The 16,234-nt window shown below is 33.9% G+C and overlaps 1 protein-coding gene across 5 annotated transcripts in view; it reads left to right on the top strand.

Moving 5' to 3' along the window:
* The window catches only part of WDR72 (WD repeat domain 72), a 209,292-nt gene that overhangs the window by 26,526 nt on the left and 166,532 nt on the right, over positions 1-16,234 (top strand). For all 5 annotated transcript variants that reach the window (XR_014957601.1, XM_085588730.1, XM_085588728.1 and 2 more), the window contains one exon: positions 8,470-8,672. Coding sequence is in view for 4 of the 5 variants with exons in the window: in XM_085588730.1 (XP_085444856.1) it covers positions 8,470-8,672 (203 nt within the window). In the remaining variant the exon portion in view is untranslated. The remainder of the gene's footprint in view (positions 1-8,469; positions 8,673-16,234) is intronic.

The raw sequence follows: 16,234 nt of genomic DNA on the forward strand, positions 1-16,234 counted from the left end.
TCAAGTCTAATATAGGTCTGTATCTCTTGCCCACTGACTACGAGACAAGTCTAAAATAGCTGGGGCATAAAGAAAAAGATAACTGCCTGTTGCTCTTACAGGTCTAGAATTAGATAAACTTATTTATACCTGTTATTCCCTTGATTTACAGAGCAAAGTGAAATTATTCTAAGTTTAAATGTTGATATTGCATCTGCATGTGGGTAGTGATATCGAAAACAATACAGAGACCATGAAATAATATCTGTGTAGTTTAATGTATTTTACCGAAATTTTAATATATGGGTACGGCAACTTTCCATTACAGTGGAATATCCATGACAATGAATATTGATCTAATCATACATTTGGAATATTAATATAGTATGTGTACAGGATATTCTCCAAACTTCTGTGCTAGAAGACAAATATGAAAATCAATAACAAATTTTATTCTAATTAAAGTGCAGAATATTTCTTCCAATAGCCACCACTTGAAAACCCCTTCAATAAGGAAATTAGCTGTTATCTGTATTGCTTTTGCATTTTCCTAACCAGTTGCTATCTTTGCTTTTTTAGAAAAATAAATATCATTATAATAAGATACAGTAATAAAAGGATCAAAGGATTTTTGCTTGCTGTGTACAGCATATGGCAACATGTCTACCAAGCTGCCTTTAGAATGAATGTGTGTTAAGAGTGAGGAATGAATAGGTGGGCTTTAAATAGCAATCTTCCTTGCCCAGAGTTAATAATCTTCATTTATCAGTGATAAATTGTTTTTCTATTGGTATGAGTTTAAAGTGAATTTGTTCCTTGAAGTTCATAATACTTGCAGAATTAATCATTTACTAATTTCCTGTTACTTTATTTTGCCTTGCAAGCCTTGCTCTGTTTTGTTAAGGATATGTTTAGTTTGGGTTTAAAGATAGAATAACATCACTTAATAAAACTTCCATTTCTTGTTCAGTTCTCATACTACATACTTAGCTTTATACTGGCTATGTTGTGGTTTTTTCATACTCCCCCAGGGAGTACAAATTTTCAGAGCGATCTTACATGCTACTATCTCCAACATGAAAAAAAATAATTGAAATAATATGCCTAAAAATATTTTCGAGGTCAGATCTCCTGAATAGTCAAAACTAACTCTGCTTACAATGCTTATTAGAAAAGGTCAAAAATCATCAATACATGATAGACAATAACAAAATATATGGTATTTTGCTTTATCTATGCTATTATTGTATCACTTTTCCTATTTGTGCTCTGAATCCTTTTCTGAATAGAATACCTTTCCTTGTATTTTCACATGTTTATTATCGCAGTATCTGAGTGTTTAGTAACAATAGTTCTGCCATTTTCTTTATAAGTGCAGAAGCATTACAGTTGTCTTGGCTTCTAATGTCCGCATCTAAACAAACCAGAAATCCCAAGAATGTCAGTTTTATACAGAATTGTTGAGAGCACTCTAGCTGGTATGTAATTTTAAACCCCCCATTTTTTTGATGTATTGAGTATACCAGAGAGTGTGCATGAAAGTACCTGCTACCTCAATTCAGAGGTGTTCTTTGCTATTTGTACCTGTTTTTGCAAATGTAGCATCAGGGTGATACTGATGTATTTATCTCAGGGTTTTTAGTAGAGGTGTGAGGGGACTGTCACCATGTGGAATGGTCTGTATGGACCTCTCCTGCTTGAGCAAGCAGGAAAAGCAGCAGTGCTTTAAGCAATGCTGGCACTGTGATGGGAGCAAGGTATCAGCTTGGAGGTTCAGTTCACAGAAGGTGAATGTTCAACTTTGAGTCCATACTTTAAGGCATGAAATTTTTCTGAAACACTTGCATTTCATGACTTTAACAAGAAGGATTAATGGATTGAGACACTTCTGCTGAGAAAGGAAAAAAATAATACCACCTTAAGATAGCTGGCAAGCATAGAAAATTTTACATCAAGCGCAGAAAAGCTACACAGGTATCAATAAAATGAACCAGCCTTTTAATGAGTTTGTCAGCCGTAATAAAATAAGTAGTGTCTAACATTAGTCAAATCCATCTGTATGATCATAAAAAAACTTCATGAAAAATAGAAAAGAAAATACTCTGCAAGTAATTCTTGTTGTGTTGATGCCACATCAATAAATTTAGATGTTGCATAAAACCTCTGCCATAGAGAAAATTAAATGATTCTGCAGAGATGATGCTATGGATCAAGCCTTTGATCATATTGATGGTCAAACATGCTGGAAGGTTTTCAGACACTGTTGAAAGATAAGTTTATGTAGTTATATATGCTGCAATATTTTTTATAATTGGTGCCAACAGTGGGACTTCTAAACTCATAGTAAACAGAAAGTATCACATGAGTTGAACAATATGAGGGGTGGGGTTTGGGTTGTTTTGTTGGCCTTTTTTTTTTTTCTAAGTAGGCCTTTACTTAGTACATCTGACAACTTTTCTCATCCCATATAGACATATAGAGATTGAGCTGTTTAGAAAGTTAAGGCTTAGACTTCATTAGGTGACTGTGAGAAATTAAGCTGTAAAGTTTTAATGAAACTTAGAATTCTATCAAAGTAAATTTGATCATTACTTTACTAAGATTTATGCCTAGATAATTGCAGAACCAAGAATAATTACATTTTTGTGACTTTTTGTCCTTGTAAAATTTAGTGATTTACAGTCTCTTCTGATATATTTTTCATTTTCCCTGTCGCTCTATTGTTCTCTTTTTGTCTTCAGGTCGTTGGTCAGAATTAGATCTCCGTGGGCGATTGTGGCCTAACTGATAAATCCTGTAGTTGTGTTTCATCTGCTGGAGGCCATGATGTAGGGTCAAAGTCATAGCAGTCACTACCTTCTTGTTTCTTTTTTAATTAATTTTGCATAGCTTAAAGATCTGAAAATCTTTGAATAAAATTTAAAAATTAATATATATGCCTTGTGGAACTTAGCATTTGGGTTTAGGGTTTTTTTTGTTTATTTTAATTTGTCAGTCTTAAGGTAAAACTTAACTAATGTTTTGCCCATTTTTTTTATTGCATCTTATATTTTATATGTGTAAGCCTTGGGTCAGTCTGTAGCTTGTACTTGAATATTTCATAGCTCTCTAAATTTGAGTCATCGTTCAGTAAATACTTATTGATGTAGAATAATAAAGGGTAGTGGAGCTTGGGAAAGTCTGTCTCAGGGTAAAAAAAAAAGGCAGTGTCATCATCTCCTTAGTTTGCAGAAGCTGAGGATACTTGACTCTCCCCAGTATACAAGAGTCTATATTTATATTTAAGGGTATATTTATATAAGTGCATTCATACTCACATTTATGTACTTTATGTATACTTGGTGGAACATGTATGGAGTTATGGAGTTTAGCTGTATGTGTCTGTTCTCTCCAGCTGACAATTGAGCTTCATTCTTATTATTAATGAATAAGAATTTATACCTGTGTGTGCATATATATATATATATATATATATATTTACATTTTGCATATATGTAAATAAGAAGTGTAACTGAAAACTGCTGTGATTCAGTGCAGTCAGAAGAGTGCATGGCAGGGAGGGGTTTCATTCCAGACATGAAGGGACAGATTCTCATTCCATCTTTCAGTTTGTGATAAAAGAGTAGGTGGAAACTACTTGCATATCTTCCAAGTTCGGAGCTGCCAAGTTCATATCTTCCATTCAGCCCAGTTTAGCACATTTATTGTGTCTTAACAATTAATTAATAGTTTAAATGGCGTCAAGGAGGGAGCAGGGCAATGTCCTTTCTTTTGGGATCTTATGTCTGCATCAGAAATCCTGAGGTAGCGACTGGCTGTGTTGGGGAATTGCTCTTTTTACCCACATATATGAAGTACTATTGTACATTTTATTTCAGTGGTTTTCTTTGTGTTGATGCTCATTGCTTTTTTTCAGCTGAAGGATATTGACAGTAGTTTGCTAATGCTCTTCTAAGAGTGTGTATTCTGAAGAATGTCAATAACACGTAGAGTTGGACATGACAGAAATCTTCCAAATGCAAAAATGAGTGAGGAGAGTCTGGAAAGACGCATCACAGGCCATCTCCATTTTTAATCTCATACTTAAAATATCTTCTGAAATATTATTAGATTATTTAATAGGCTGGACTTTGTGTAATCTATCCCATTTCTATTTGCTAGATGGCATTTACTTTTGTCTTGATATTGTTTAGAATATATATTCTTAATGCAGTGTTTGTTCCATGTGTTTTGGGTCAATTGATTTTGGAATGGTAGTACTAGCTGTAAGGAGAAATTTTTCAAGCCAAGTGCTTGCCAGCTGTTTTGGAGCAAGATTGTAGAATTGTAAAATTCAAGCATTTTTGTAGCAAGGAACATAAAATTTCTGTATGTCTTACTCTACCGACATAGAAAAAAGTGTGTTGGGAGGGTTTTTTTCAGGTGAAATAGGTATTTATAGAAAAGAAGATCTTAACAGAAAATAAACCAACTAATATTACAGATGGTACTAGTTCTGAATGCTGAGTTTTCTGCTTTGACTACTAGTCAAGAAAAGGATTTGTTCTCAGCCACATGCTGTTTTTAAATAAAATCAATTCTGAAATAATTTCTCATTCACAGAGCACTGTTATGCTGTAAGAGTCATCTGAGTTACTAGGTCACAGCAGCAGTGCAATACTGAGGATTTTCAATACTTCAGCTGTGACAGCAAACACAGAGCACTGGAGCCTGATGATATGACAGGTCATGTGATGGCAGTGAATGCCTCGTCTTGAGGCAGGAAGATATGCATGACCTCTCCAGTAAAAATGCATCCTTCAGTCTGCAGAGCCCAGAGAACTGTGTGGACAGCACTAACACCAAGAGACACAATTTGTAGTACTTGGTCCACAGGAAGAATAAGATGTTGTAGCAGTCTCTAGCCAGTCACATCTGGTGGTCCAGAGCTGCCCAGGAGAGTGAAATACTCCACTCTTGTCTGTTCCTGAGACTTGGTTGCCATGGTCACAGCTTTAGAGAGATAAAGACTTTCTTTTCCTGTATTTTGTATGTATAGTAGGGGGTCATAGCAGTGGTGTTGCTGCTGTGTAGGCACCCTTTTCTTGTTGATCCATTGTTATTTTATTTTCTTCAATCAAAATCCTTTAGGCTTATTTGTATTTAAATACTTCAGGCTTGTTAGTGAATCTTATTTGTCCTCTTTCCTGTACTCTCATCTACAAGCTTTTTCTTACTCTTTACTGTTTTCCTTTAAGTGTATTCCTAACAAATAAGTTTCTGAACAATAACCACCCTGCCCCAGTATTATTTTCCTTGGTTGCAGTGGTCAGATACATTGTCATATATACAGGTATTTGTCATATACAGGTTTCTTAATCCTTTCCCCTCATCTTCCCTGTTTGTTTCTCAGATGTATTCAGGCATCACAGAATAGAGATCTCTTCCTTTATTTTGTCTCTGCCAACTCTTTGCTCTGTAAATGAGTTTTTTGGGCTACTCAGAAGAGTTAAGTTAAGCATATAATATAAATACTATGTAACACTTTAATGATCACACATTTTCCTATGCATTTTGTGCCATTTTATTGCAGTATCAGCTGTACACACAAATATGCGCATAGAGATGTTCATAATAGGGATCAAGATTGGGTAATATATGCAAGAAAGGATGGGGTTTTTTTAAAGAAACTAGCCATCTTCTGGAAGGTGCTACTTAAAAGGGACTTGAGATAGCTGTTATGAGAGATATACAAATGATTTAAAGATGTAACAGGAGTTTTTAAAATGGATTTTAGGGTGTCATAATGTTCTGGTAGTAAGAAAATAAGCTGGTTGTCCAGGGCATTTGCTATTCAATGTTCTTCTCTATAAACGTGCTTTGCAAATGAAAAATTAAAATCAAACAAATTGTAGGTTCTCTGTGTGAGAAGCCAAGCCCTGTTTCTTGCCTAGTGTAAACCCTAAAGGGCTTTTTTCAGTTGATAAGATGTTAATTTTCTGTTCTCCAAACTATTCAACAATGGTATGCTTGCAATGGCATTATTCTGATGCACTTAAAGATGATTTCGTTAGCAGCAGAAATGTTCAGTAACACAACTTTTTGGTGTCTTCTCACTTTGCATCTGGTAAATCTGTAATATATAGAAGCATATCTGTCATCTGTTGAAAATAAGATGTGTGTTAAATATATAAAACATGAATTTCCTTTAAGGTACATTGAAAATACCTGTGTATTCTATTCAGGCCATTGCCTCCCAAGGTTAAATTCTGCTGTCAGATTTTCTGTACCTTTTACTATTTCTGGTATGTTTCTTTTTCTGTCAACTAAAATTTTTTTCTTCAACCTGAGGTTGAAAAATTGGCTCTGAAGCTGTTGCCGGAGAAAAGCTCTGGTATATGGAAAATAACCAGTCTGTCTGTAGTGTGACAGCCTTAACTAAATTATATTCTATTATATGTCCACTAGATTATCCCACAGAATGGTCTAGCTCTGAGGGATGACTGCTGCTTGAAGTACTCATATGCATCTGGTGCTACCAAGACATGTTTGGAAGTTCTGTTAATAACAAAGACTAGTCAGATTATTGAAATTTTGTACCATGCCCCCAAAAGTCTTGGGTTTATTAAAAACTTTCTGTAATTTCTCTTGAAAAGAACAGGATACCTGGTAATTTCACAGAGATACTATGATAATCTTGAGGACCCCAGCAGTGAATTGCACTGATATAAGTATTACAGAAAGCAAGGTTTGATATATGTATATCTATATGTGTATACAAGTATTCACTGTGTAGTGGACTTGCCACAGAAGGTGATAGACCCCTCCACTTAAAAGTAGGAAGAACAATGATTTATTTCAGTTTTGTTCATATTGTGCTCTGGATAATCCACATAGTTCTGTGGCATGTTTATAGCTTGAAAGGCTACTTTACATATATAAAGAAGCCAAAATAATATTAGCTGAGTGACTATTATTTCCAAACTTCTTTACTTTGTAAATGCTTTAGTACTTGTAAGAATGTTTGCTCATGTCCAGCGTGAACTGTACAATCATCCCTTGTAGGCATCTCTAGATACAGTCTTTGTGTTCCTGAAATGTGTCAGTGCTTGGAGCTTTGTAGGTAGTCTAACTATGAAGACCTTCTGGGCAACTTACTTTCATTTTAGTAACCATCCTATTCTGTTATGGTCCCTGGCACTGGTTGCAAGTCCTGGGGAAGAATTGAGAAAATGGCACATTAAAAACAACTGGGGCTGATTCTTATTTCTGTCAGTGTAGTATTGCAGTAATCTGTGGTGTTCAACTGATTTTTATAGGGGACGAAGAAACAGGTGCCCTATTTTCTTCTGCTCTGAATTCAAAGACTTCATCATATGAGTAGTAGAGGTGATATGGCAGTGAAAAGAAATGGATGAGTTTTAGAGAAATAATTTCAGATAAAGAGATTTTATACACACATATACACACAAACACTTATTGTATGAGATCCCTCAATCCCAGTCCAATATTTTTAGCAGGTGTTACTGATAGAACTTCAATGTTACACATTTTTTTCTTGTAGCAGAGAAAGGGAAAATTCATGTTGTATTACTTGAGGGTAGAAAGATTTCAAACTTAAGGGAAAAACATTTCATTTTATAGCTGATATTTAATACTTGAAAAACCCTTCAGATGTATTTTATCTCTGATATTTATAGGAAGCATGCTATTTCAGCATTTTCTTTTAATTCCTATAGGAAATGTGTAGTATAATAGTAGCTCATTTCAAATACATTTAAACTCATTTTGGTATTTTGAATGTTAGTTATAATTAAAATAGTATTACTAAGATTACTGAATAAAATTTTTACTAAAGTAATTAAAGTAATAACTGTAATAACATCTACAACATCTAGAGGATTTAGATTCTAGAGGATCACAGAAGTGATGAAGTAGTCTCCGAAAAATCACATTCGTATCCCAGATGACTAAGCTACATGTATATTCATGTATAAACCTTCTTTATGTCTGACAGTTTTTAGGAATGGAATGAAAAAAAAAAAGAGTTTTCTCTTGCTATTTGGAATTCAGAACACTAGAGGACAGCACTAAAATATTACATAAATGTGTTGTTGTTTACACTGTTAATGATATAGGTGTTCTGGGAGGGGTTTGTGAAGAGAAATCAAATTACTGTTTTGAACATTAGGGCAGGTAATATTTTTGTGAATATCTCTGCTCCCTTTGAAAACTGCATCTCACTCCACATGTGTAAAATACCTGAAGCTGCTTGTGGTCTGACACAAAGTTACTTGCTTTGCTGCAGTGGTTTCTTTAGAAATTAAGCTTTATTTTTTAATAGTAATAGTGTACAATACATTTTTAATTTTACAAATAGTAGTTATTTGCCTATTCTGTAAATATTTTGTGCTTTATTTGCTTACATGTCATATACCATATTAATTCTATGACAGAGATGTGATAGTATTGCTCATTGAAAAAGTTACAACTTCTGTGGTGTTTCTCTAGGCACTCTGGAACGACATGAAACAGGTGACACAGCAAGAGCAATTCTTACTGCCATTGAAGATTCAGAATACTTAGTGGCAGATGCTCTACTTCCTGTGTCTCAGGAGTCAAAAAGGAGGAAGAGTTCTGGATACAAACACTCCAGCTCATATAAGCATGGCATGGGCCCTTATCCCACTCACACAGAGAAATCTTCAGATAAGGTAGGAGTGAAGAGTAGACCATTTTTCTCGAGCAATTAGTAGTGATTCCAATTCTTTACCCTGTCTCCCACTAACGACTAAATGGGATGGTTGCTTCATTTTAAGTTAATAAAGGCTTCTTCTGACTGGCTCAGTTTTTATGTCTTCAACCCCATTTTATAGACAAATGAGGAAAATTGGCAGAGGAACTTATGCAAGGTCATTAGTAGTTATTCTCAAAAGGATTTTCTCAGACCTTATTACCTATAGTTAGATCCTATTTCCTCATACCTCTTAGCTTGTTACTGCACCTGTCAGTAGTATCCTGACAAGAGCTGAATACACCTTAGACTCATTCAAATGGCTGTGTCTTGAGAACAAAGACACAGTGATCCCATGCTCTTGGTCTTTCTCTTATTGCTCTTCTAATGAGACCACAGTTCCCTCTTGTCATAGTTTTTATGGGATGTGTGTTTTCTCTCAGCATCATCACAGAATAGACTGCAAGTGCCTTATGTTTTTATTAGTGAAATTAATTTGGCACCTTATTAGATAAAAAGATGGTAATACTTTTGTGAGGTACTGGGCTGCAAATAGGTATGATCATCTTCAGGAAAGATTTGGCCAGGGAGAGATTTGTATTTGGCTTTATCTAGAAATACTTTCCTACCAAAATCATTAAACCAACTAATTGAGACTGATGGAAAAGATGTGCTCTTTCTTTTTGTTTTGATAAGTAATAGAAGCAAATAATATGCTTAAAGTAGTGTAAATGTGATGTTAAAACTGAGAAAAGATGAGTACTGAGACATCAAATCACGAGAAGTAAGATTAAAAATGTAATAGTCGCTCTATTTTCTTGTGGCCTAGATAAATCTGTACTTCTGTCAATTATTTGTAGATATTTTAAATTAATTAAAGTATTTGCTAATTTTAAAACTGGTTATTATAACTATCTCTAATTTAATACAGTCTCAAATTCAATGAGATGGATATTGCCTTTTTCATATAGGGAAAAAAATGGTAGAAAACTATTTTCTTAGCCCCTATTAGTGCACCAGAAAGTAATATATTCACTGAACTCTTGATTACAGTGTATCTTAAGTTTGTTCTTGCTTACCACTTTTCAATTAATGGATTTTGGGAATTCTATGCTCTGCAATAAACAGAAGTTTTATCTGCTATTCCTCAACCCTCAATGCACATAGAAGGTGTTTTACCTCAAGTATTGAGAGTAAAAAATGCTTTCCCTCAATCACACATAGAAACAGCCTTCAGGATGGTCTCTGGCCTTTATTGTGGTTTTATTAATTATAGGAAGTGAAGTAGCAGGTATTTCAAAACTGATAAAGTACAGCTTGATCCAAGTCCTCACTCTGGAGTTTTATGTTCTTTTCTTCCTTGTATCTTCAAATTTCCATATAACATTGAGTTTCTAATTATTGTAGTTTAACTCTTAATATTTTTCTTTGACCTTTTACTAACCTTAGTCTGATTTCTAAAGTTCTTTTTGATCCCATTTTCTGAAAAGTCTTATTAGCGCGTAATCCTGCTGAGCATGTTGTGGGGCAGATGGTGCACTAGTTGGCCATTGACACAGAATCTGATCTCCCTGTTAGTTTGTTAAAAGGAATAGTTTCTTCTTGCCCTCTTAAGTAGGAACAAAAGAAAAAAGTTTTGGTAGTTATTTGGTAAGTAGTTTTAGGTATGACTATTAAAATAAAAATTGCATGGATTTAACAAGGTGGGAGGAAAGAAAATGTGTTATGGAATATGGGAAAAGAGTTTTTTGTAAATTTTAAAGTGTGGAGTTTAACATGCTTTAGGAATTATGATCTTAAATTGAGAGAAATATCACAACAGGAAACCGTGGAAATGTAGTCATTTGTAGTGCTTTTTTGATTTGATATAAATCTTGTTTCCTCTGATTTATCAAAATATTATTCTATATTCATGGTTAAATATTACTTATTGTCTTGACCAAATGCAAACTTGTTAAGAATATATTGATGTCTTTTAGACTTTCTCTTTCTGTCAAAATCTCTTTTTTTTTAGTTTCATGTTCTTTTTTGTCACCGCAGACCTGTTAGGTTTGTCTAAATTCGTAATAAATTAAGTTCTAAATTAACTTGGGAAAGCACTTTTCTTTCAAACGTGTCATCCAGTACATTCAGAGCTTCTTCCCACTTACATCTGCATTGGAGAGGGTTCTGTAGATTGGTGTGGGAGGTGTTGGAGCCTAAATGTATTTAGTGTAGCTGAACCTGGGAAAAACGTAACAATGGAAGTCTCCTTAATGCTATTGCAGAAGCCCAGTGCTGGCTACACAAAAGGAGTGTGGAACTCTGCAGCTTTTTTTTGCACTGTTCTGTTATTGCTGAATTGAAGACTTGTTATGAAGTCTCCTGTTTTTCTTAAGTTTTGTGCAGAAAAAAAAATGTATAAGGTTTTTCAAAAAGTGCTCTATTGACTCTTTTGCATTATTCTATGTTAGCATCTGAAATATTCTGGAAATTCAGATCCCATGTAATTAGTGAGAGAACTGTTTATCAGACTTCAACATTCCATGCCCTATTAATGAAAGCATAGAATTACTACACATGTAAAAATATCACAAAACTTTCAGATTATCAGTGGATTTTAATATAGAATTAGTGTTTCATTATCAATTTCCTTCTTTGGCAAATTGTGTATTAGAAATTTAACAACATACTAAACTGTTAATAATTTTTCTGTCAAAAAACCCCATCATCAATTTTAGCATATATTAAGGAACTCAATTTCAGAAGATTTATGTGACAGGAAAAATGAGTGGGTAGCTATTCTGTCCTGTTGGTATTCTGATTGTACAAAAGGATCACTCTCAATGAGTTATTCACATAAAGATTGCAAGTAAAATTCAGCATTTATTCTTGTCAGTGTTACATTGTTGTACCATTCATATTATATTTAAGATGAAAGAATGTTTTCAAAAGAATGGTCTCTCTTTCCTCCATCCTAAAAAAGATAAATATCCTCACATAGTAGTTCAGGTACAAAGGCTTTCTTTCAGAACTTTTGCCATCATGCAAATCATGGATACAAAAGCAGAATGTTTTGATTTCATGGTGTTTTGACCATTTTAATTCTTTTATTGTGTTGCACGTGCCAGTGGGAGTACCAATAACAGATGACTGTGACAAATGCAGTTAACACAAGATCCATATTAATGTTGTCAAATCCCCTTGATGTATTTAAACAGGTTTTAATTATTTTTAATGTCAAAAGACCCAAAATATATAGCTTAATAGTTCTTCAAGAAAGCTTTACTTAATCTGTGAATGTAAAACCTCTCATAAAAATGAAACTTTTTTATTGGCCTTAGTCATTGACATAGGGTATTCATCAAGTCAGCAATTTGTGTGGCAAAGTGCCATTTGAATAGCGTATTGTTAGAATACTTATGGTCCACTTGACAAGGGCTCTTGCTGTAAATAGTGCAATTTGACTCCAGCTGTTAAAGAGTGGCTTTGACAGCAGCCAAATAGAATGGAGATGCTTTACTGCACCGCAGAAAAATCAATATTGGGTTCTTGTTCATAGTAACCTGTTTTTTTTTTTTTTTTTTGCAGATTTATACAAGACTATCTAGAGTTCATTTGTGAAAGTTTAAATATTTTGAAAATGAGGCTGTTTTATTTCCAGATTAATGTTGGTGGTAAATGATGCTTGTGTTTAGTTACAAAGTAAAAGACAGTGTTTTGTGGATATACATAAACAATGTGATGATGCAGCATTATTGCAACTCTATTTATAGGGGTAGATGTTAGGATGTGGGCACATAAGTTGTGTAACTAATGACAAAAAATGTTCTTTCCTTCCTCTGTGTTTTTTTTTTTTTCTTTTTGTAGTGCTACTGTAGTATCCTTGTCAATTTTCTAAGTATAGGGTTTTTTTTAAAGCAGGTTTCTTTGTTGTTCTCTCTGTAACAACCCCCACAGATGTTGACAATCTGTAGTGCCATTGTAGATTTTCCTGAAGCATGGTCTTGCTAGTGCTGAACAGTTCTCTAGCAGTATTCAGTGACACAAGGTTGCTATGATACCCGGCCAGTAGCAATAGGTATTGAATCACTGCTCTTAATTACAATAGAATACACACTAGACTGTGCTCATGGTGTTCATATGGAACTCTCATTATAGCTCTAAGTCATACTTCTGTTTGAAAATTGGAGCTCTGTGAAAAACTGATTTAAAAAAAAAAATTGAAATGCTCCAGTGCATCATATGAAGATTTCATTGATGCACATAAAAAGCTGGATGTGTCTGGGAATTGTTTTCCTGATGTTCCAAAAACCCTTCATGTAGAAAAGTTTCCTACCTTTTCAGCTTCAATATTTTAGATATAAGCCTGTGTTTGTCATGCAGTAATGTTTCTAGTGATTTTAGTAATCAGAATGGTCTGGGTAAAAACATTGGAGGGAAAAGAAGATTATAAAATCTGTGCAATGGTTGCTGAAGCTTGAACTCTTAAATTATACTACTGGAAATCTAGATCAGAAAAAGATTTTTTTTTTTTACTGTGTATATAAGACAAGGCAAAGATGGAGAGAGAAGCATTATTTTATATTTGGATTTGTATGGGTATTTTTTGATGTATTAACTCAGCAATTTCTTGATATATGTTGTAATAGGAGTCCTTTAGAACTTGATATTTGCTTGCATAATAATATACATATTCTGCTCTGAACAAAAATATATAATGGCAAGAATGTCCAGAAGTTATAAATAATAAAAGAAATAACTACTTTGTTGTTGCACAGAATAAATAAGAGGCAAATGAAGACTGTTGGATAATAGTAGCTATTTGTTTTAGTACAGCAAGGGAAGCAATTTGAAAATAAAATAGTTATTGGAAGGCTGGAAAAATCGCTGCTAGTTAAATCTTACTGATGGAAAAATTGATAGAAAAATGGAAATAAGATACAAACACAAAATAATACTTAGCAAATAGGAAATCAGGAGTGGTACCATAAACAATGGTGTCACAGACATGGATTCCTTTAATTTCTTTACTTTTATAATATTTAGAGCATTATTATGGGGAGTTACAGATCTTGGTGATTTATGTGAAGTGGATTATTAAGGACAAAGCAAAATAGAAACTAATAGTGTATTTCTCAAAGTTAGTAACATCGCTTTACTGCTGCAACGTTTTGGGTTATTTTTTTCTGGAACTAGTGTTTAGTAGCTATATTTAGTAGTTTATTAAGTAAGCATAATAGGAAAATGAGTGAAGAAAAAAGGACACAATATATACAGGGTTTTTTTTCTCTATAATTCAGTTGCAAAACATTTTAGTACTTCATTTCCTATGAAATTTTGCAATTAAGTATTTTATCAAGGGACCAAGGTAGCAACATAACTACAGTGAAGTAATAACTTGGGAGTTACGAGATTAAATTGGGAGCAGTTAAAAAGAACCATGATGCTGAGGGATATTGATAGCTTTGACCACATGCCATCTTTCATGGAAGTTATGTACTTTTTGAATTGGCACACCAAGTCAAGAATTTGATGATTTGTGTTTTCTCCATTGATTGCCTCAAAGCAAAATGAAACAAAAAAGTTGCCATTGTGATATTGTAGCACATTTTAGTCTTACACATGTGGATTGTAATTAACACAGGGTGTCAGAAATCTGATAATAAGTGTTAACTACTTACTTCAGTGCTTCTGACACTGATTCTTTTCTACTATCTGACTATACCGAAGGTGACTGACTTAAAACTTATTTCCCTTCCTAGACAGCTAATTGGACTGTGTGATAAAGCTAAAGAGGCTGCTATAGTGTCCTCCTAGAAATAAATCTAAGGTCAATATCAACAGTCCTTGTGAAGTATTTCATGTTGAAGGATGATTTATTGAAGCTAACCGAGCTTTTGTTGTCTTTGTCTTTTCCCTTACCTCTGCCATGCTGCAATTCCCTTCTCTCTTGGAATTTTTAGCAAACTTTGCATTTTGGTTAGGGATTTATAATTAAAAACATACAGTTTCTCTCTTATGGAAGTGGTGTTCATGATATATTTGCCACTTAGGACTTTTTCTTTTATGTCTGGTTGTGGAGCTGAGCACAGTTTGAGTTTTCCTATTTTGGATTTTAGCTTTACTACTTTTGTAGTCTAAAAGACTTGTGCTGTAGATCAGCCTAATTGATTTTTCCTTCCAAATGCTCTGCCTAATTCTAAAATAAATCATGTGATCTTTGTTTTAACCTTTATATTTTCATGTTGTTCAATAGTATTCTTTAAATTCTTCACTATTCATTATAGTGATATGGTGGAATCTTTACAGTTCTGATAATCACCTTTTCTATTCTAAACATTAATTCCCTGGCCTCATAGTTTAATTAGTATTATTTTAGTGAAGAAAAATATTAACATGAATTCACACTGACTTCAGTGTGAGACTTTTTCTTAGGTTACCACCTCACACACCTATTTTAAAAAAGTGCCTTTTTCAGAAGCACATCATCATCTTACATGAAACTTAGAAATAGAAATTGCAGCAAACAAACCTTACACTGCAAAATAAAGACTTGTTATCTGCTATCTTCCTTCTGATAGCAAATTGAAACTCTTGTCTCAATTATATAGCAGGAAAAAATCCTTGACCAACCTATGGTTTGATTTCAAACAAAGCAACAGCAGTGGTTATATGTCCATTCTCTTGATATATCTTTCTGTATATTAATACTCAAACTTTAATTTGTTCCAGTAGTGAAGTTTGGTTCTTGCAATACTTATGGGAAAAGATGAATCATGCAAGCTGATGCCTGAGAATGTTTGTTTCTAAAACCTGTCCTTTTGGAAGCCTCTGCAGTAAGACTGAACATCTTGGAAGGAAACAACAGTATGAAATCTATGGGTACAGAAACTTAGCTGGATCCTAATACATCTCAGAATGCTATAGGCTCTGAAGAAAGTCCAGCTTGCCTATTCTTAAAATCTCAAGAATGGCACTTTCTAGTATACATAGGACTTTTTGGCTTTTTATTATTTTTCTTTAGTAAAAAGTCACTTCCTTATGAATTGATCTAGAACTTTAATGTAGGTAAATTTTCTGGGTGGGACTCTTCTAATTCAAGCTGGAAAATGCACTCAGAACAGCCCAGGGAAAATATGTTGTTTCAGTTGGAGTCAGCACTCGGACATAACTTAATTTTTACATACATCAGTCCTTCTTAGGACAAAGCAATATTCTCAAGCTCCTGCAAAGGCCTGTTGGCAGTATCTCTATGTTCAGCATTATATCTCACAGATATTAGGATGTTCATTCATCCAGTGAATTGTTCAATATGATAATTCCTAAATCCTGAGCCAGCAGTCTGTGGCTTTGGATTGCTGTAGCATTTTTTATCCAGTTGATGATCAAGAAAACTTTGGAGATGTTCCATCTTTTTTTCTAAAGTGCTGAGTGAGGATGGAAATTTTCCACTTCCACACAGCACTGAGCTGTAAATATTTCTAAAGATATGATTAGGAAATTTACTTTTGCATTCAAAATAATTAATATATTAAGATGTAGGCAGAGTATTTGAGTATT

The sequence above is a fragment of the Lonchura striata genome, chromosome 10 (genome assembly GCF_050655825.1).
Source record: "Lonchura striata isolate lonStrDom1 chromosome 10, ASM5065582v1, whole genome shotgun sequence".
NCBI classification, from domain to species: Eukaryota; Metazoa; Chordata; class Aves; order Passeriformes; family Estrildidae; genus Lonchura; species Lonchura striata.